The sequence below is a fragment of the Musca vetustissima genome, unplaced genomic scaffold (assembly GCF_032173495.1).
Source record: "Musca vetustissima isolate MV318-11 ecotype Yass unplaced genomic scaffold, APGP_CSIRO_Mvet_v1 utg24174, whole genome shotgun sequence".
In the NCBI taxonomy this organism is placed as follows: domain Eukaryota; kingdom Metazoa; phylum Arthropoda; class Insecta; order Diptera; family Muscidae; genus Musca; species Musca vetustissima.
The window spans coordinates 53,652-75,101 of record NW_026875529.1 but is presented as its reverse complement, the minus strand read 5'-3'; the positions used below and the strand labels follow the sequence as shown (position 1 = coordinate 75,101).

The window sequence follows — 21,450 nt, the reverse complement described above, 5'->3', positions numbered from 1 at the left end:
GAATCGGTCCAAAAGTATGTTTTTGAAAATTGAATATCCATTTCAGCTGTAATGGCTTTGAAGAGTTCAGAGGCCAAGACCGCAACACATAAATCTAGGCGTCGAAGAGCTACTTCAGTTTTACATGACAATAAATGAGTAGAAATGTCACCATTGGATGCAATAATACGAATGTAATACCGTAATAATGACACTTACTTGCATTGAACATACGTTATTGTGTATCTGTCTAATCGAACAATAGTCAATTCTTCCAATTTCCCCTCATGGTACATTGAATTCAATGTTGTGGTAACCATTGCATAAACATTGAAATATTGACCATCCGATATGAATAGTCGAACACGACTATGATCGCCATGATTTATGATTTTACTTGCAATGATTTGTAGAACGGGACGTCGTATTTCTTTGCTTAACATAATAGGCTAAAACAAAGAAAAAAATCACAATAAAAACATATTAGTATTACAACGAACCTATATTCGTATTACAGCTATGATTAAATCTATCAATACTTACCACCAAGGCGCCCGTTGATAGCTTAGGCAATGGTTCGTTGGTTTCAATGGGCTAAAAATCAGCAAATAAATATTTAAGAAAAACAATTTTGAATTGCCAAAAATATATATATATATATGTATATATATATATGTATATATATGTATATATATATATGTATATATATAATTAATTAGTACTTACCACTACCGACGTGGAACCAGTCGATAGTTGAGGCACAATAGTTTTTCGATTAAATTCAGGCGATTCTAAATAATTGCAAGGTTGTCCTATTTTCTTTATAACCTTATCACCCGGCATAAGAATAGTGATTTTCAAACCAATCAATAAAACTCTGCGAGAAAGAAAACAATTTAGAAAGTATCAATCGGTGAGTTGTCCATATATATATATACAGGGTGAGAAGAAAAAAACTGCAACCAACTTCATTTCCAAGCCACTCGTCCGACAACTGTTTAAAATTATTCCAGTGACAACTCATTATATTGTTTACAAGCGTACAAAAGCATTTTGGTGAGAATTTTCCAGAAAAAAAGTTATTCGTGATGGAATTCAAGCGTCATAGTGTGATTTCTTTATATTTGGCTGGAAAACCACAAGTGGCTATCGTTAGAGCACTCCAGCATTTAAATGTGAATAAATCTTTTGTGTCTCGTACCAGCTCTTTAGCGTGATACTGGTAGCGTAGCCCGACGTCAAGGAAGTGGACGGAAGAAAACAGCAACATCAGCAGAAATGGTTCGAAAAGTAAAGAAGCGACTTGATCAAAACCGAAACATTGGCCAAAAAATGGCTCGTGTGCTGAACATATCACAATATTCCATTCGGCAAATATTGAAAAATGAGCTCCGGGGGTAAAGCCATTGAAATTCCAAAAAGTGCAAGAACTTACAACGCAACAGGAAGAAAATTGACTCAAAAGAGCTAAAGAGTTGCTTCGCTTGGCGGAAAGTGGTGATCTGCCGAATTTGGTTTTCTCCGATGAGAAAACATTCGTTGTCCAACACTTTGTTAATTAGAAAACAAACAAAATTACATAGTTTTTCCAATACAATATAAAAAGGTTTCTAAAAGAACAATTTTTGATTTGGTTTTGTAACAGAGTAAAAGAAAAATCTATTACAATATTTGGCGTTGTCGAAAATTTTACATAATACCGACCAAAAAGACTACGACAACGCAATCGACTACGCCTACGAGAGCTGCCGTACAACGACTACGTCTACCGTAATAAGGGTGATTATCGCGAAAATATTCTGGAGGGTGTATTAAAGCCTTGGGCACGCAAAATTTTTGGCCGTAGACCTTGAACATTCCAACAGGACTTAGCACGCGTCACCCAAGAATGGTTACAAAATGAGGTTTTTCGCTTCATTTCCAGCGCACAATGGCCACCAAAATCTCCGGATACCAATCCGTTGGACTATTGTGTCTGGAGTATTTTGGAAAGCAAGGTTGGCACTAAAAATACCATATTGTAGATCACCTCATACTAGCGCTTCGCCGGAAATTGGCCAAAACACCGCAGAGCAACATTTGGTCAGTGTGTGACGGTTTCATTGGCCGTCTAAACTTATTCTAAAATTTGATGCTATTTCCGATATTTTTTGCTTTCATTCAATAAAATTAAAAAAATGTAAAAATAATGACGTTTGACTTTGTTGCAGTTTTTTATATATCACCCTATATATAAGTAGACTTAAAAGCCCCTTACCTGCTATCGGTTTTACTAAATGCACATGTTACATATTTGTCCAATATAAAAATAGTACGTTCTTGAAATTTTCCCTCGTGGTACATTGAATTTAAGTTTGTGCTAAGCATTGCATAACTATTGTAATATTTACCGTCCGATATATGTAATCGAACACGTTCCGTATTATCATACTTTATGAGTTTAGCTCCCAATATTTGTAGAACAGGACGTTTGATCTCTTTGCCCAACATCATAGGCTGCAAAACAAGAAAAGAGTAATCAAATTTCGATTTTTTTTTTTTTTTTGATAATTATCGGATATTTTCAAATGGATTATGAAAGAGGTGTTAAAAATAGAAGCCAAATGTATCGGCGTTTTGAAAGTTTACGTTTACACTAATATGTTAATCCTTAATTGACACGCGAATGGGTCTTTTCCGTGTCCCATTTTTTTCAGAAATGTTTTTAAATCATTGCTCTAAAACGACATCTAGTAAGAAAAACTGGCACAAACTCCGAATGTGATCGGTTTGAAGCCTAAAAAAAGAATTATTTTTATATTTATTGCCGCCCTTGTTTAGGTTACCTCCCGATGTAAACTTTCACAATGCCAACGCAAATTTTCCGGCAATTTGGTTTTTTGTATTGTATTATGATTGTAATTTGAAGCCTTAGCTGGCTTAAAATTGTAATGTTTATACTTACCACCAAGACATCGGTTGATAGTTTAGGCAATGGTTCGCCATCAGTGGTGGACTAAATCAGCAAAGAAATATATAAGAACAATTATTTTTTTTTAAATTTAATTTAAAAATATATAAATAAACAAAGCATACCTCCAATGGGAAATTAGCCATTGAAATTGTGCCTTGAGTAAATTCAGACGATTCGACATAATTTGTAGGTCGGTCGCCTATTCTTGTCATAACTTTTTCGCCCAACATAAGAACAGTGAGTTCTATAATGATCAATACAGGACGTTGAAAACTGAAAAGAAAAAATTGGTTTGTTTATATATATATATATATTTTTATAATATATTTTGATATATTATGCTGTTCTTTCATCACCTTAGAGAAGTTTAATAAAAGTCCCGGGCTAGTTTATAAAATATTGACCCTCTATGGGGGGAGATACCAGAAGGAGTGGACCAATGGGTCCCATCTTTGGAACTGATCTAGCTTTGATAACGATAAAATTTTGTGCAAAATTTGGTTCAAATCGGACATTCCTTTCTTCTAATAATGAACACATAAATATTGAAAATTGTGATCAGTTGTGTGGGAGGTATAAGAAGAAGTGGACCAATAGCTCTTATATTCGGACATGATCAAGACTTGGTGGAGATAATAGGTTATGCAAACTACGGTTCAAATGGGACATTCCTTTCCCCTAATAATGAATTTCTAAATATTGAAAATTGTGACAAATTGTGTGGGAGGTACAAGAAGAGGTAGACCAATGGCTCCCAACCTCGGACATGATCTAGGATTGGTGAAGATAATAGGTTGTGAAAAGTTTTATTCAATTCAGATTGTCCGTTCACATGATATTATAAAATAATTTTTTCCACAATTTTGACCATTTTGTGGGGAGGTAGCGGAACTTGAACATGAATTAAGTTTGGCAAAAATATTACGATGAGCAAAGTTTGCATGAAATCGGTTACTCCATTTCAGAGTTATCGAGCGCGCCAGCAAATGAGCATGTCAAGACTGATGAAAATCAGTATCTGGCTGACAGGACTGTAGTTCTGGGAGGGGAAGACCTACACGGGACTCTAAAAGTTATCCGCGATAGTCTAGAGGAGCAAAGTAAGGAACTCTTCGACCAGTTATACAGACTGATGCCGGAAGAGCAATGTGGGGACACGCTTCCGGAGGAACTGCTACTGAATCTTACCCTAACAGATGATGAGCTGAACACCACGGTGATCCCAGCCAAGTCTACACAGGAGGATTGTTGTAGTATTAACGAAGGAAGCGCAGACCCTGTTGACGGACCGACATCAAGTCTGACTACAACAGGTCCTGTGTCGGCACTTGCCGGCAAAAAACTTCAGAGGCAACCTGCGACAGAGGCGATGTCTGTCGATTCCCCACCCAAAAATGTCACCCATAAGGGTGATCAACGTGTGGATGGTTATGTCTTAAAGCCCGATTCTACGCCTTTTCACATGCGAAATATCTCCCTAGCGAATATCCAGAATAAGGCTGAATGTTAAAAATAGTTTATTGTAGTTTTAGGAATATACTTTGCAGAATATAATATCATATAGGTATATAGAATATACCTATATATACATTATATAAAAACTTACCTTTTATCATTTCTTTCGACCCTACTTATTATGTAATTGTCCACTCGAATAATAGTACGCTCTTGGAATTTCCCCTCATGGTACATTGCATTCAATTGTGTGGCAAGCATTGCATAACTATTAAAATATTTACCATCCGATACGAGCACTCGAAGACGATCAGCTGAACCGCCTTTTAAAAGTTTAGCTCCCAAAATTTGTAGAACGGGACGGTCTATATGTCTTCGCAACATAAGACGCTGAAACAACCAAAACATAACATGTTAATTTCATACCACAACAAATGACTAAATACATTTGAATATATATATATATATATATATATTATACATTTACTTCAAATTCTATAATAATATATTCTATAATAATAATATATTTTTAAAATTTAAAAATAAGTGATAATTTAGTTTAGATTTACTTTAAATAAGGCTATACTTACCGGCAAGACGCCAATTGTGAGGCTAGGCAAAAGGCTATTTGTATCACCGAAAGAGGGGCGGACTTGAAAAGGAATAGGCTCACCAATTTTTGTTGCAACTTGTTCACCCGGTATAAGAACAGACATTTCCATAATAAGCAATACACCTCTGAAATAAAATGAACACATTAAATCGGACGAAAATATATATGAGAGCTATATCTAAATCTAAACCGATTATTACAAAATTTAACACACTTCATTCTAGACTTAATTCATTACAATATGCCAAATTTCGTACAAATCGAAAGATATATAGGGACTTTGGTGCAACATTTACATTAAATCGGACGAAAATATATATGGAAGCTATATCTTAATCTAAACCGATTTTAACGAAATTTGACACAAATCATTCTAGACTTAATTCAGTACGCTATGCCAAATTTCGTGCAAATCGAAAGATATATAAGGACTTTGTTGCCAAATTTCGCACAAATCGAAAGATATATAAAATAAAAATCGGACAAAAATATATATGGGAGCTATATCTAAATCTGAACCGATTTTTTCCAATTTCAATAGGGTTCGTCTTTGGGCCAAATAAATGAGCTGTGCCAAATTTCATCGAATTCGGATCATAAATGCGACCTGTACTTGGTTTACAATTTAACATAGACAGACGGACGGACAAGTATATGTCGACTCACAAAGTGATTCTATGCATATTTTCAAAAGGAATCATGTGTCTATGTCGTTTCCTATCGCCTGTTACAAACATATGCTCAAGGACATAAAGACCCTATACCACAGTGTGGTGAAGGGTATAAAAAATTATATGGCAGCGGCACCAAACATATATTCTTATTTATGTCTGACATTGTTACGAACTGCAGGGTGTAATGGTCAGATTTTGTCCATAATGGACATAAAGACCCTATACCACAGTGTGGTGAAGGGTATAAAAAATTATATGGCAGCGGCACCAAACATATATTCTTATTTATGTCCGACATTGTTACGAACTGCAGGGTGTAATGGTCAAATTTTGTCCATAATGAACAAATATGTTACTATTTTCAAGTACCTACGTTTGGATTGTAGTTCGCTGTTAAAGAGTATCGAATTTCAATATTTGTTCTTTGTTGATGTAATTCGATGCGGAACTAATTACATTGTGTGACAACATGTGTGTAACATTACATGTTTACACACACATAAGTTGGAAATATTTCATTCATATTTTGGTTTGTTCATTTTGGAACAACAACAACAACAAAACTCTATTCCTTTAACGGGTAATCTTTTCCCGATCTGTGTTATCTCTTGAAGTTGTTGTTAAAACAATGAAATGATCTTGTAGACCTGATCGATATATGAGAACTCAACATGTTGAAGTTTTATAAAATTCCAATTTGAGATTTAAGGAATATAAGACAGTGGATATAAAATATGATTGTGGATTTTTTTTCGAGATGAATAAACCTTGGAAAATGTTTTTATCCATTTTCGCTGTTTTCAATTGACACACAAGTAAATATGGTTCTTGCGTATTTGGGTAATACGGACGTTCAACTAACCCTATAAAGGTGAGAAGGTGTGTGTTTTATTACGCAACACACTGAGTTTAGGTTCTATTCTACAAAAATCAAAAATCAAAAATATTTTTGGGGGTAGAATCTGTACAATTCGAATACGAAACGATTTAATTAAATTATTTGGACTGTATACACTTATTGGTACTGTACACATATCGCTCTCAAATATTTATATACATCTTGCTGAATGGCAAAAATGTTTCTTTGGTTTGGGCCAAATCCGTTTCGGATAATTTTTAGTCGATTTACAAATGTCCGTCTGTCTTGTATCTCCCCCAAAAAGTGTCAAACATTGGAAAAAAATATTCTATATAACAATTCGTTTTAATCCAAACATTGCAAATCGTAATACTTTTACCTTGGCTAGACCATGTCCGAAGATGGGACCCATTGGCATCTCCCCCACAGAAAAAAATAGAATTTGGAAAATTTGTCAATTCTAAATCAAATTAATTTTGGTCCAAATCGTAATACTTTTACCAATCCTAGATCGAGTCCGAAGATGTCACCCATCGATCCACTCCTTGTGGTACCACACCCACAAACATTCGATCATATATTTCTATAGAGCAACCTCTTCTGATAGGCTGAGGGTATAACATGTGTAGGCAACATCATTATCTTGTAAATTCATTGACTAACTTCATTTTTATACCCTTCACCACACAGTAGTACAGGGAATTATGTCTTTGTCCATATGTTTGTAACAAGCAAAAGGAATCAAGTTTCACTTTGAGTCGATTTACGCATGTCCGTCCGTCATTGTATTTTTGTGAAGAAAGTACAGGTCGCAATTACGATCCGATTTGGATGAAATTTGGCACATGTCACTTATTTGGCCCAAGGTCAAACCCTATTGAAATTGGAGAAAATCGGTTCAGTTTTTGATATAGCTCCCATATATTGTTTAGTCCGATTTTATGTAAATGGAGCACCATACTGCCAATATTGGTCCGATTGAGACAAAATTTTGCACAGAGTATTGAATTGGGCCCAGATTTATGTATGCGAAGTTTTGTTGGAATCGGGTTGGATTTAGATATAGCTCCCATATATAGTTTCGTCCGATTTTATGTAAATGGAGTAAAAGATAGGCCGATTGAGACAAAATTTTGCACAGATTACTAAATTAGGTCTAGATTGATGTATGTAATATTTTGGTTGTTTTAATTTAGTTCATATATCTTTTTACTTCACGCAGTTAATTTCGTCCGATTCCATTTCAATGGTCCTCCTATGCCTATTCTATCTAAAGGATATTGCACATATCGCTCATTTGATTCAAGACAGGCATAACTCAAAAAAACAATTTTACAGAAAATGCGTTTTAAGTTTTCAATTTACTCACACTTTATATGGGACATAGGAACTTTTACAGCTTCTCAATAAGAGTGAGTAAGAGATATTCATATGAAATTTTTACACAACTTGAGTTATATTATAGCATACAATCGTGCATCATTCACTCAAAAATCACATTTTTTGAGTTATGCCTCTCTTGCGGCAAATGATCGATATGAACATCACTTGTATGTACCCAAAGTGGTAAAGGGTATCATATAATCGGCTCCGTCTGACTTTTGAACTTTTCTTACTGGTTTAAACTATTTTACATTTGGTATTTTTGAAAAAAAAATATCATCGGAGTGATGGTTTTTCTTTATCAAAATCCAAAAATATGATCATTTTGATTATGTCATAGTATATGAATGACACACACAGGTCATTCATATACTATGAAAAATTTACTAGCGGAGCTTTATCAATAAGCATACGTTATCGCTGTAAAGACTCCTGTTTGTCTCCAAAGACTCCCAGCTTGTCTATAGAGATTATCTTTCAGCTCATCTATAAAGACTCTCTTTCAGCTCGTGTATAAAGTTTCTCTTAATAAACGAGTTGAATAAAGTCTCTCTTCTGGTCGTCTATTAAGTCTCCCTTTATCTTTTCTTTATAGATTCCCTTCAGAGCGTCCAAAAACCCCATTCTGTACGTCCATAAAAACTATTTTTTTCTCGTATATTAAGTCTCACATTCAGCTCGTCTATAAAGACTTCTCCCATTCGTTTTTAGAGATTTCCTTCAACTCCTTATGAAGACTTCGTTCATTTTGTCTATACTGATAAACTTCAGTTCGTCTTTAAAGACTCCCCTTAGGCTTGTCTATAATGACTCCCTCCTGTTGTTCATCCATACTTGAGTCAAATCGAATATAATCCTGTCAAGGTTGTTGTACAGGAGCCATCAACACCATAATAGGCTTTCACTTTCTACCCGGCATACGACATTGATGGCTCGTATAGCAACATATCCTTTAGATCACTTCGTTGCCTATGTCACATTATGGCTCAAATACTTACATTTTGTGTTCGTTTAAATGTGACAACATGTACTTGTCCACTCGAATTATAGTAAATTCTTGTAATTTGCGCTCGTGGAACATTGAATTCAATTGTGGTACCATCATCACATAACTATTGTAATATTCACCATCCGATAGCCACAGTAGGATACGTTCAGTTTCCGATTGGGTGCTACATTCAGCGCCCAATACTTGTAGAACAGGACAATCTATAAATTCGCCCGACATGAAACGCTGTGGAAAATCAAAGCATGGATTATAATTAATTTCACAATGGCCAGGCCTATTTCACAATTTTGAATAAATACATATGATCGAGATACTTACCGGTATGGCACCAGTTGATAGTGTAGGAATTTCAAAAATTTCCGGCATCTTTACTTATTTTGTTAATTTATTTCAAAACTGTTTAGATACGCACTTCAGAATTTTGTATGTATACTTTTTTTTTAGTTGACACAAGACGGGATTGATTTTGATTTTTATTCTTCGATGATTTTGATCCTTATCGTTCAGAATCTGTTTGAGAAATGACACAAGACGTTCGCATCACAGCCCAGCTTTAAAATAAACAAATCGATTTGGACGACAGCAACAACAGCAACAAGTACCCATTCGCCGAACCATAATATAAACAAATCCCATTGTACACACACACACGCGTGCACTGCACATTCATCAGATATTTTTCGGTGATGAAAAACAATGTAGGCAATTTGGTAAACCGTACGAAATAGTACTAATGGATGGTGTCATTTTAAGAATCAAGGGAGAACTGCAACAACAATCATACACGATTCTGAAATTTCATGATACAAAAAAATTTGAAAGATAGAGCTGAAAGTAGGAAAGTACTCTTATAGACAAGCTGAGCGCAGTCATTTTTAACGAGCAGAAGGAGTTTTTATAATTGCATAGATGGAAGTTTTTATAAACAAGCTGAAAATAATATTTTTGACGAGTTGAGGGGAGTCTCAATGGACGAGCTTAACATTTTCTTCCAGAACCAGCTGAAGTGGTCTTTAAAGATAGGATGAAGGAAGTCTTAATAGAAGAGCTGAAGGGATTTTTTATAGACAAGTTGAGTGGAACAGATAAACGAGCTGAGCGAAGCCTGTATAGTCGAGCTAAAGGATCAGAAGGAAGTCTTTATAGTCGCTCTGATGGTAGTTTATATAGACGACCTGAAGGGAGTCTTTATAGACGAGTGAAAAGTAGTCTTATAGACGATCTGAGCGCAGTCATTTTTAACGAGCTGAAGGGAGTTTTTATACCCTTCACCACACTTTGTGCATATGTTTGTAACAGGCAAAAGAAAACGAGATAGACACATGGTTTCTTTTGAGAATATGCATAGTATCACTTTTTAAGTCGATTTATGCATGTCCGACCGTCCGTCTGTCTATCCATGTTAAATTGTAAACAAGTTACAGATCCCATTTAGGATTCGAATTGGATGAAATTTGGCACAGCTCATTAATTTTGCCCAAGGAAGAACCCTATTGAAATGAGAAAAATCGGTTCAGATTTATGTATATAGCTCCCATATATATTTTCAACCGATTTAATGTAAATGGTGCACTAAAGACCCTATACATCTTTCGATTTCTACGAAATTCGGCATAGCGTTTTGAATTAGGTCTAGAGTGATGTGTGTTAAGTTTCGTGAAAATCGGTTAAGATTTAGATATAGATCCCATTTATATTTTCGTCCGATTTAAGGTAAATGTTGCACTAAAGATCTTATACATCTTTCGATTGGTACGAAATTCGGCATAGCGTACTGAATTCAGTCTAGAATTATGTGTCTTAAGTTTCGTAAAAATCGGTTCAGATTTATATATAGCTTCCATATATAAATGGTGCACCGAAGTACCTATATATCTTTTGATTTGCACGAAATTTGGCATAGCGTATTGAATTAAGCCTAGATTGATGTGTTCTAAGTTTCGAGAATTATAAATTATATTGAATTAAGTCTAGAATGATATGTGTTAAGTTTCGTTAAAAATCGATTCAGATTAATATATAGCTCCTATATATATTTTCGTGCGAATAAAAAATGTTTCTTGACTTTGATAAATCTTACTGGAAGAAATTTAGCCAGTAAAATTCAGCAAGTTCTCAGCGTATCTCTCTCTTTCCGCTCGCTCTTTACTGGACTTTGGAGTAAACAGACAACATTCAGTAACATTTGGGAACAATTATTTTCAAATATTGAGTAGACACAGCTATTATAGGACCATGATACAAATAACGGAAGTACTGATTCCGATTATACTTTTTCCTTTCAATTCGCCTTAGTCAAATAAATAATTATTTTTCGCCCTGTTATTTTGTGAATTCGGCCCTGGCAACACCCCGCTATGACGGCGATGGAAAACTTATGACCGACGGTGGGGTTCCAAACATAAACAAACGTTTGTTTTCTTTTTTTCCCACTCTTTGCAACAGTGAAATATGGTAAATTTATATTATTTATAATATTTATTTATTAAATTATTACAAACTAAATGTTAATACTTTTCTCTCTCCTTAGGCTCGTAATGCGGAAAAGGCTATGTAAGTTAAACGTTATCTTATACAAGAGAGTTCATTTTTTTAATACGAAAATATTTACAATGTAGGACCACGCTGGCACGGTGGCGTGCCGCTAAAGAAATTGAATCGGGCGAAAAGGATAGGCGCCCTTATTTGGCATCGGAATGCCAAGATTTGCCAAAATGTGAAAAATATCGTTTAGAAATTATTAGAGAAATTTCAAATAAGGTGGCCCAAATACAAAATGGTAAGGGACACACAACGTCATATATTGTTTCCAATAAATATAAAACCTTTTCTTAATTTCTTTACAGCCGGTCTTGGTGAATTCCGTATACGCGATTTGAACGACGAAATTAACAAATTGCTGAGGGAAAAACGTCATTGGGAAAATCAAATATCAGCCTTGGGTGGACCACACTATCGACGATATGGACCGAAAATGTTCGATGCCGAGGGCCGTGAAGTACCGGGAAATCGTGGCTATAAATATTTCGGTGCTGCCAAAGATTTGCCCGGAGTACGAGAACTTTTTGAACAAGAACCTCCACCACCACCGCGTAAAACTCGGGCGGAATTAATGAAAGATGTCGATGCCGAATATTATGGGTATCGTGATGACGACGATGGCATTCTGATACCATTGGAGGAACGTATTGAACAATTGGCTGTTCAGACGGCGGTACGAGAATGGAAAGAGAAAATGGCTCGAGATGGTCATATTGATTTAGACGACGATGAAGAGGGTGATGATGATATTTATCCGCTATCAATACCAGCAAGAGAAGCCGCTGAAGATGCTAAAAAATCTGAAGAGGGAAATCCAATGGAATTGCTGGCACCCAAGTTTACTGCACATGTTCCGGTACCAACACAAAAAGATGTCGAAGAAGCGTTGTTGAGAAAACGTAAACAAGAATTGTTGGAAAAATATGCTGGTGGTTTAGATGAATGATTAATAATAAAAAATTAGTTATAAACACTGACTGTTTTATTTAAAAAAATTTTTGCAAAAATATTAAAATTTTATGGAAAAACGCGAAAAATTAGAGAATCGTGTAGTTTTCTCCCCACAATCGAATTGTTCCCAATCTGAGTTCTTCTGAAATTTATACTCCTTTGACAGATCTAGGGTCGTACCTATATGCCTTATAACATGAGATGGGTATTCAAAATACCCAAAATCGGTCGAAATTCTTAGGTTAGGGGTATATCGTCTACCTACATTATAAACGGTATCAAATCATTTTTATCCCCTGATTGGATTAAAAAATCGTCTAGCACCCTCAAGCGGGCAAGAGGTAGAGCTTAGGCTTAGTCATTTTTATATGGACAATGCCAAAGCATTGACAATTGGCAGCGAATAATCCTTTTCATCGCCCAAAAAACAGAGAATGACTTAAGTCTAATTTAAGGCTCGTCCGCGGAAGTTAGCCGGTGTTAGCATCTGTCTGTAAAGAAACTTTAAAAACATACAAGTTTTAGGACCTTGTACTTGCCGGAACACAGCTCTTGTATCATCAGCTGTTTTTCTGATATTCACACCTTCATCAACGGCTATTCCAAGGTTGCCGCATCAGCGAATTTCTACAACAAACATCGGTTGTTGTGTTTTGATATATCAAAAATATTTTGCCAAAACAAACAGATTGACAAGATTTTTTTACACAAATTCTTGTAGAAAATGTTAATAAAAGTATTGCCAAACAACCTCTTCGAAATTCGGAGATTTTCATTTATAATTTAGTTTTTTAATTTTTTGGTTCAACATTACAACAACATTTATTGCACCAACAGATGCGGCTACCTTATTAAATATACCTTGGGCTATTCTCTATTCGTATCATTTGCAAATAGTTCCCGTCATTCATATCAGTGAATAGTACATTTGAACTTTATGGTTCATCGTCATAAAATTTGTTTAATACAATCGTCGTCTCTCATTTGTATATTGGCATTTGTTTAAGAAACAATTGGTGTACACGTCCACACAACAACAGCAATAACAACAAAACACGGATCATTGAAAGAATCGCGGAAGAAGACAGCAGCGGCAGCAGCAGCTCAATCACCACTAAGTGGGGCACCTCACTAAGAAGCCAACAAATATTAGTGGGTCGTTGTAGGAATTGTGCAAGACATGTCCTACTTTGCTCATAGTGGTGATTTAGTGAATCTAAATGTAGGGGGTCAGAGGTAAGTTTTGTTTTTTTTTTTCATAATTACAGATCAAATTGATCACAAAAAACATAGAAAATACAATTTGGGGTGATGTAAATTTGTTGTCATCTGGCCCCGAGTTTATGTGTGAAGTAATGTTAGTAATGTTTGTGTATACCCCAACCCACCGTGTTGCTGTTTGTTGTGCTGAAAGTAACATTCCAGCATATATACCCATCGAGTGATTTGTTTTCCATAGTTATTTTTGGGGTCACAACAATCATTGTTGTGTCTTTCTGTGTGGCTTATCTACGCAATATGTGTTATTGTTTTTTTTTTTACCGCGGATGCCCCCACAAGCAGTAACAGTTTAATGGGTTAGCGGCAGCGGCACCATTGAAGGCAACAATTGGATGAATGAACACCATGTACATATATTTATTTCAAAACATTAATATGATTGAATGCAAAATGAATAACGCCACAGTCATACATGAATAGTTTTTGCAAAGAATAACAAATTATTGAATATAGAACTCATATTTCCGCTAAAAATGATATCAGGTTATAATCAAGTTCTATGTTGTTCAACAAACAAATTCTGCTTTGATTGTTGTTGAGCTTCTTGTTGTTTTGTTTTACTGCTGATGATGATGAGTTGTTATTGTTGATGCGTGGCGTGTTGTTGTTGTGTATATTCTTCATTTTTTTTAAATAGATATCACATTTCTTTAAGAATAGTCGTCGTCCAGAAGCCATTGGTTTTGGATATCATAATGAATTTGTTCTTATGTATTTATTTTATTTTCCAAATATACAACAAAGTATGCAATGTAAGCATTAACTATAACAATATACAAATTATAGTTACTACATAAGAAAAAAAATGAAAAGAATTTTCTTCTGGAACATGATGGTGTTGGATGGAAATTTTTTTAATATTATAGTTTTACACATTTGTCTCGTAGATAGACATAGTTTTTTTCTTATCAATATCAATATATAAAACAAATATTTTGAAAATGACTCGTATCTATTTTTCCTATTCCTAACATAAATAATAACATTAATTATAATATTGTTGTTGTTATATATCGAATGGTTAAAATTGACAACACCTGCAAATATCCCATTGAAACTCTATTCTTGATCTAAAATATTTTTGCTTGATATTATTTAAATGCTACTTTGTTTTGAATATTCCCTGTCTTATCCCTTGGTGGACAATGCCATACTTTCCCCACCAAAAAAATAGTTGTTTTTATAAAAACAACAAACTGAGATTTAGCCTGATTATTTTGCAAAAACAAAATACAAATGCTATCCGAAATAACCCGCCAACACTACTGGATATTAGGGGGACAAATTAGTAATTCTGGACTGCAGGGAGTGGGAGAATGTGATGAAATTTTTTGCGAAATTTTCCGCTAATAAATTTTAAGGGATCTGACTACAAAAATATAAGTATTAAATATTTTTTTTTATGAAAAGTATCTACACAATATTTATTCTATGATGAGTTTGAATATTATAATTGGTTGTAGGCAAAATTTTTAACTCGAAAACAAATAAAAATTTTGTATGCAAAATTTTTAACTCGAAAACAAATAAAATTCCATTGGAAATCCTATTAATAACGATGCATGCTCAACCAAATATTGCCACGGAATGTATGAAGGCAATAAGGAATATTTAAGTCGTGTTTTGTGTGAAGGTCTGTCTCTAAAGAAAAAATACTAAAAATTATTGGAAAACAACATAGTAAAAATGCATTAACAGTGAAAATGCATTTTTAGAAAAAGTTTAGATTTATTCGAATTGCGCTTGCCTTTGGAACGCAATTTGTTCAAACGGGCAATGAAACCGTCACACGCTGCCCGAATGTTTCTCTGCGGTATTTTGGCCCATTTTTAGTGCCAACCTTGCTTTCTAAAATACTCCAGACACAATAGTCCAACGGATTTGTATACGGAGATTTTGGTGGCCATTATGCGCTGGAAATGAAGAAAATGAGGAACCTCATTTTGTAACCATTCTTGGGTGGTCTTTTGTCGATGTCCGTGTATAGTTGTAAATCTAGTGGTCCATTCGACGCCGATATTCATCTTCGACGCAGATCGGCCAGTAGATCTTTCGGAGCATTTTTCTCTCACACACTTCAAGACCTGCCTCTTTTCCGGATTTCAAAGCTGATGTTATTTATTTTTGCTTATGGCAGTACCGATGTATATAAAATCATTCACTACCTCGAAGCTGTAGTTCTTAAGTTCCACAGTTGGCCCAAGTCTACTGGATGTCTTGGGCGTTGATACATTGGTATTCTTGCCATTTACTGTCAGTACCACTTTGGCAGACTCCTTCTCAATTCGTTCAAAGGTGGCTGTTACCGCTCGCAATGTACGACCCATTATGATGTCGATGTTATTGGTGTAGACGTCATTTCTGTTCATCTTTGCCTCTCGTATGACCTTTTCCAGCAGGATGCTGAAAAAGGTCACACGATTACTAATTTTGCACGAATGCCAAACGCAGACAGGGCTTTAAACACATCTGAACGGATGCGGCTTTATAGTTGTCGAATGGGTGAAATGTGTCGATGTGTGTTTCGTGGGTCTTTTCCAGGATTCGGTGCTTCGGTGATACAATCATGCGGCCAGTGTCCACAATTGAGATGAAAGAGGGAGCAAGATTTGCCATGTTAAAGCCAATCAGAGCCGTTGCTTGGTATCTATCATCCCCTACGTCACCCATATCGTAGGGTCTATACGACCTTAATTCGCATTCCAAATTTCATGTTTTTAGCTCTATCCATTCACATGCTTGGAAATTGTATCAAATGTAGTACATTTTAGTACTTTTGGATACTTATAGTTCAAATGTTCGAAAAACCCTTTGTTACATCTATTCTACACTTCATCAGTGACCCTCATTTCAAATTTAAGAGTTCTAGTTCCCACATAAAGGTCTCAATTGGTTTCCTGTATATTGAAGTTTTTATACCAGCTTTCCAAGCGTAAGTGTCGGTATTTTTCTCAGAACATAATCCCTTCAGCTGGTGTAAAAAATCCAAATATAAATTTAATTCCTTTTTTTGCAGATTTTCAACTTCGCGTCAAACATTAACATGGATACCGGATACATTTTTTACGGCACTCTTAAGTGGTCGAATTTCAAGTTTAAAAGATGAAACTGGTGCAATATTCATTGATCGCGATCCAGCGCTCTTTTCGATCATTTTAAATTATTTACGTACCAAGGAGATCGATGTTAAGAATTGTGAAATTCGAGCACTGCGTCATGAAACGGAATACTATGGTTTGACACCGTTGGTTAAACGTTTGGCTTTGTGTGAAGATTTAAATCATTCGTCGTGTGGAGATGTATTGTTTTATGGATTCTTGCCAGCACCACCAATACCACCAAATGATAATATAATTATTAATCCGCAGCAACAGCAGAATGTTGCACCACCACCACCAGCAGCAGCAACAGCTGGCACAGGCCACGATAATTCAAATTCTTCTCGAATTAGTGCAGCAACTACAGCAGCCGCAGCAGCACCTCCACCACCCGTACCCCTAGAACCATGCTTGCCATCAACCTCTGCTGCTGCAGCATCATCATCGACAAGTGGTAATGCTAGACCTGGTTCCATGGTACGTGTACCAGAACCCTCTAACGTTGTCTCGAATCGTCATTCTTCTCATTCTCGTAATTCATCATGGGATTTGCGTGTGGGTCGCGGCAATTCAGCTGCCCCCGACAATCGTTGTTGGCCATCGACAACACGTGGTGAACACTCTCGAAATCCTTCTCTCGACTTTATGCGTCATTCTCGAAACTCTTCGGCTGATTTGAATAAACTCATACGCAACGATGTTGGTTTGGTATTTTCACCAACACTCACATCGAATTGGGTCGATCCACTTCGAGTGCAAATTATTAAGGCCCATCAAAATTGGTTTGCCGTAGCCTATGCTCATTTTGTGGCCTGTTATCGGGTCAAAGATTCGAATGGTTGGCAATTGGTTTTCACCTCACCGTATATTGATTCGACCATTGAGCGAATTGCCATAAATTCCAAAGTTAATATGTCCACCGGTGAGGCAATTCCCAGTAAAATGATAGCCATTTCGTATGGCAGTCAAATACGTTTGTGGAGTATCCAAGAGGGTGGTGACAAAACGGATATTGGAACATTTAATTTAAATGTACGCGTAGAACATTTATTTTTCATTGGCAGTCAGTTGGTAGCATTGTCTTCATCATCTTCTGGCAAGATTGGTGTCTGGCATGCCATGACACAGCATTGGCAAATTCAGGATTTAGTACCGGTTTTGTCATTCGATTCTGCGGGGTCTTTTCTTTTGTTGGGTTGCAATAATGGTTCGATTTATTATATAGGTGAGTTTGATAGTTGTTTCTTTGTTTCGGATGGTTCCGAATGGTATTAAATAATATTTTCGTTTATTGCAGATATGCAAAAGTTCCCCTTGCGCATGAAAGATAATGATCTGTTGGTAACGGAATTGTATAAAGATCCAAATTTGGATCCAATCACAGCCATATCAGTATATTTAACACCGAAGACATCAAGTGAGTATTTTTGCCACTAAATATTCAGGTCATTTTTTTTTATTACAAAGATTCATTTTCGGATCCTGGGTGGTAAAAAAGTAGTCTACAAGCTTCTGACGATATATTTTACTGTAGAAAAACCCAGTCCTCAGGCTCTGACATTTGTTTTCTACAGAAAAAAGTATTTCTGAGAATTTTTTTTTCTATAGAAAAAAGTAGTCCTCAGGGCGTCAGGATTTTTTTTTATAAAAAAAGTATTCCTCAGCTTCTGAGGATTTTTTTATATAAAATTGTCCTCAGCTTCTGAGGATTTTTTTTATAAAAAAAAATTGTCCAAAGGTTCCTGACGAATTTTTTCTATAAAAAAAATAGTTCTCAGGTCCTGAAAAAGTTTTTTCCATAGAAAAAAGGAGCCCTAAGAATTTCTTTCTATAGAAAAAAATTGTCATGAGTAGTTTTTAAAGAAAAAAGTAATGCCCAGGTTCCTGACGAATGTTTTTTTTTTTATATATATGTTTCTCAGATACTGAAGATTTTTCCTATTGAAAAAGGTAGTCCTTAGGATCTTGCGATTTTTTTTTTATAGAAACTAGTCCTTAGATTTCCGATCATTGAACATTTTTCAACACCTAGACCTCATGAACATTTTTTCATTTATTTTAGGCATCAGTGGTAATTGGATTGAAATTGCCTATGGTACTAAAAGTGGTGCAGTTCGCATAATTGTACAACATCCCGAAACGGCTGGACATGGTCCTCATTTATTCGAAACCTTCACGGTCCATCAGAGTCCAGTGACAAAAGTTATGCTCTCCGAAAAGTATTTAGTTTCTGTGTGTAGTGAATATCATCATGTTCGAACATGGAGCCTAACACGATTTCGTGGTATGTTATCGACCCAGCCGGGTTCTACCCCGGAGGCATCATTTAAAATTGTATCACTCGATGCAACGGAAACCAATTATAGCTATGTGGCGGGTAACGACTTCGGACCCTATGGCGATTATGATGAACAGATTTTTGTACAGAAAGTTGTACCGGAAACCGATCAATTATACGTTCGTTTGGCTTCGAACGGTGATCGTGTTTGTGTTATTAAATCGGTTGATGGTTCATCGATTACATCGTTCTGCGTACACGAATGTGAAGTATCGTCACGCATGGGTTCACGTTTCATACTGACCGGCCACTGTAATGGCAACATACAAATGTGGGATCTCACAACGGCGCTGGCGTTGTTTTTCAAAAAGGACGAAAACCACCACCAGAAGCAGAAAATCAATGGCGGACCCGACACCAACGAGCTACTCCGCCTACTTGACCAATGTGAGATCAGTAATAGCCTCTGCTCAACGCCTTGTATGTCACCATGTCTCTCAGCTCTGGCAGGCATGGCACACAACAACACTATAGCACGTATGAAAGCCAGTAATTTGGCCCTACTCAATCAGTCGCTACAGCAGCAACAACCGGCGGGATCAGCATCGACAGCAAATGCGGGAGCATCTACATCGTCGACATTATCGTCAGTGCAACATGTTCCGCAGCAGCATCAACAGCCGGGATGTTCGTCGGGGCAATTGCGTGGCGGCAATGTCAGTGAATGAAATACGGTAGCAACGTTTCCAGAGGCGGCGTTGGTCGGGCGTATTTATACAACATTTGCAGTGCTGCATCTAACTTTGAATGACATACAAATTTGCTGTAAATGTTTGCGTATTGTATTTTGTACTTTATTTTATTTATCGATTATGATGTTGTGCGTTCTAATAGCTGCCTGATGGCAGGCATAAACAAGAAACATAACAAAACAAAAAAATCACCATTATCATCTTCCCTCTTAAACCACCAACAACCACACCTACATTTAGATATTCAAAAACAAAAATATACTGAAAGAGATAAATAAAACCTTGAAAAGGTTAAATGCATTATCACTAATATACTTAACGAAATAATAATTAATTAGACTACTAGTTATAAATATTATTTTTTTTTTTGAAATTTTGATTTGATTCTCCATTCTTTTTATATTTTATCTATTCAGATATTATTTTTTTGCGCAGAAACAGAAAATCCACAATAAACCATCCTACTTCTATATATAAATATTATACATGCATTATGTATACAGCTGCAGTATAAAAAATCGTTTGTATGTGAGATAAAAATTGTCTTTGTTTGATTTTAGTTTAGTACAGTCTGAGTATAATTCAATTTTATTCGAAAAATATTATTACTATTGATGATTTGTTTGATATTATTTACATAATGTTTTCTTTTGTCTCATTACTATAGTAATAAAAAAATTAAATAGTTAATAAAAAAATATACATACCACACATATAATTTATAAATTTTTATTTCAAGGGGTTAGGAATTCTGATAGTTTTGAAGAAATTGTTTGCTATGGAAAAGTGATACGAGGCCACAGAATTTTTTAAGAAACTAAAAAAATAGTCCTCAAGTTCCTGACTATATATACCCTTAACCACACTGTGGTACAGGTTATTCTGTCTTTGTGCATATGTTTGTAACAGGCAAAATGAAACGAGATATACACATGGTTCCTTTTGAGAATATGCATAGAATGACTTTTTAAGTCGATTTATGCATGTCCGTCCGTCCATCCGTCTGTCCATGTTAAATTGTAAACAATTTACAGGTCGCATTTATGATCCGAATTGGATAAAATTTGGCATAGGCCACTTATTTGGCCCAAGGACGAACCTATTGAAATTGGGAGAAATCGGTTCAGATTTAGATATAGCTCCCATATATATTTTTGTTCGAATTTAGGTAAATGGTGCACCAAAGTCGCTGTATTTCTTTCGATTTGCACAAAATTTGGCACAGCGTAATGAATTAGGTCTACAATGGTGTGTGTTAAGTTTCATGAAAATCGGTTCAGATTTAGATATAGCTCCCATATATATTTTCATCCGATTTCATGTAAATGGTGCACCAAAGTCTCTATCTATCTTTCGATTTGCACGAAATTTGGCACAGCGTAATGAATTAGGTCTACAATGGTGTGTGTTAAGTTGAAAATTGGTTCAGATGTAGACATAGCTCCCATGTATTTTTTCGTCCGATTTAATGTAAATGGTGCACCAAAGTCCCTATATATCTTTCGATTTGCACGAGATTTGGCATAGGGTACTGTATTAGGTCTATAATGATGGATGCTAAGTTTTGTGAAAATCGGTTGAGATTTAGATATAGCTCCCATATATATCTTCGTCCGATTTAAGG

General features: G+C 35.6%; 2 protein-coding genes and 1 long non-coding RNA gene across 3 annotated transcripts; all 3 read left to right on the top strand.

Annotated features, from left to right (window-relative positions):
• Positions 1-934: 934 nt before the first annotated feature.
• Positions 935-1,532, top strand: LOC133338007 (uncharacterized). Its single transcript, XR_009754622.1, has 2 exons — positions 935-1,192; positions 1,455-1,532. It is a non-coding gene; the product is annotated as an uncharacterized LOC133338007 (long non-coding RNA).
• A 9,628-nt stretch (positions 1,533-11,160) lies between these two features.
• LOC133338009 (pre-mRNA-splicing factor ISY1 homolog) lies at positions 11,161-12,412 on the top strand. The gene is made up of 4 exons (XM_061546195.1): positions 11,161-11,178; positions 11,456-11,478; positions 11,544-11,704; positions 11,772-12,412. Exons 1-4 carry the CDS (start codon positions 11,161-11,163, stop codon positions 12,410-12,412), a joined length of 843 nt encoding a protein of 280 aa, XP_061402179.1.
• Positions 12,413-13,529: 1,117 nt separating this feature from the next.
• Positions 13,530-19,802, top strand: LOC133338008 (BTB/POZ domain-containing protein KCTD3). Its single transcript, XM_061546194.1, has 4 exons — positions 13,530-13,653; positions 16,715-18,021; positions 18,094-18,213; positions 18,859-19,802. Exons 1-4 carry the CDS (start codon positions 13,598-13,600, stop codon positions 19,800-19,802), a joined length of 2,427 nt encoding a protein of 808 aa, XP_061402178.1. The 5' UTR covers positions 13,530-13,597.
• Positions 19,803-21,450: the final 1,648 nt, after the last annotated feature.

Excerpts from the sequence above, each read along its gene's own strand:
- LOC133338009 (XM_061546195.1), top strand. Across the intron at positions 11,479-11,543 it reads CGTAATGCGGAAAAGGCTAT|GACCACGCTGGCACGGTGGC; the intron begins GTAAGTTAAACG and ends TTTACAATGTAG. Across the intron at positions 11,705-11,771 it reads GGTGGCCCAAATACAAAATG|CCGGTCTTGGTGAATTCCGT; the intron begins GTAAGGGACACA and ends ATTTCTTTACAG.
- LOC133338008 (XM_061546194.1), top strand. The coding sequence starts at position 13,598 with ATGTCCTACTTTGCTCATAGTGGTGATTTAGTGAATCTAAATGTAGGG. Across the intron at positions 18,022-18,093 it reads TGGTTCGATTTATTATATAG|ATATGCAAAAGTTCCCCTTG; the intron begins GTGAGTTTGATA and ends CGTTTATTGCAG. Across the intron at positions 18,214-18,858 it reads TTTAACACCGAAGACATCAA|GCATCAGTGGTAATTGGATT; the intron begins GTGAGTATTTTT and ends CATTTATTTTAG.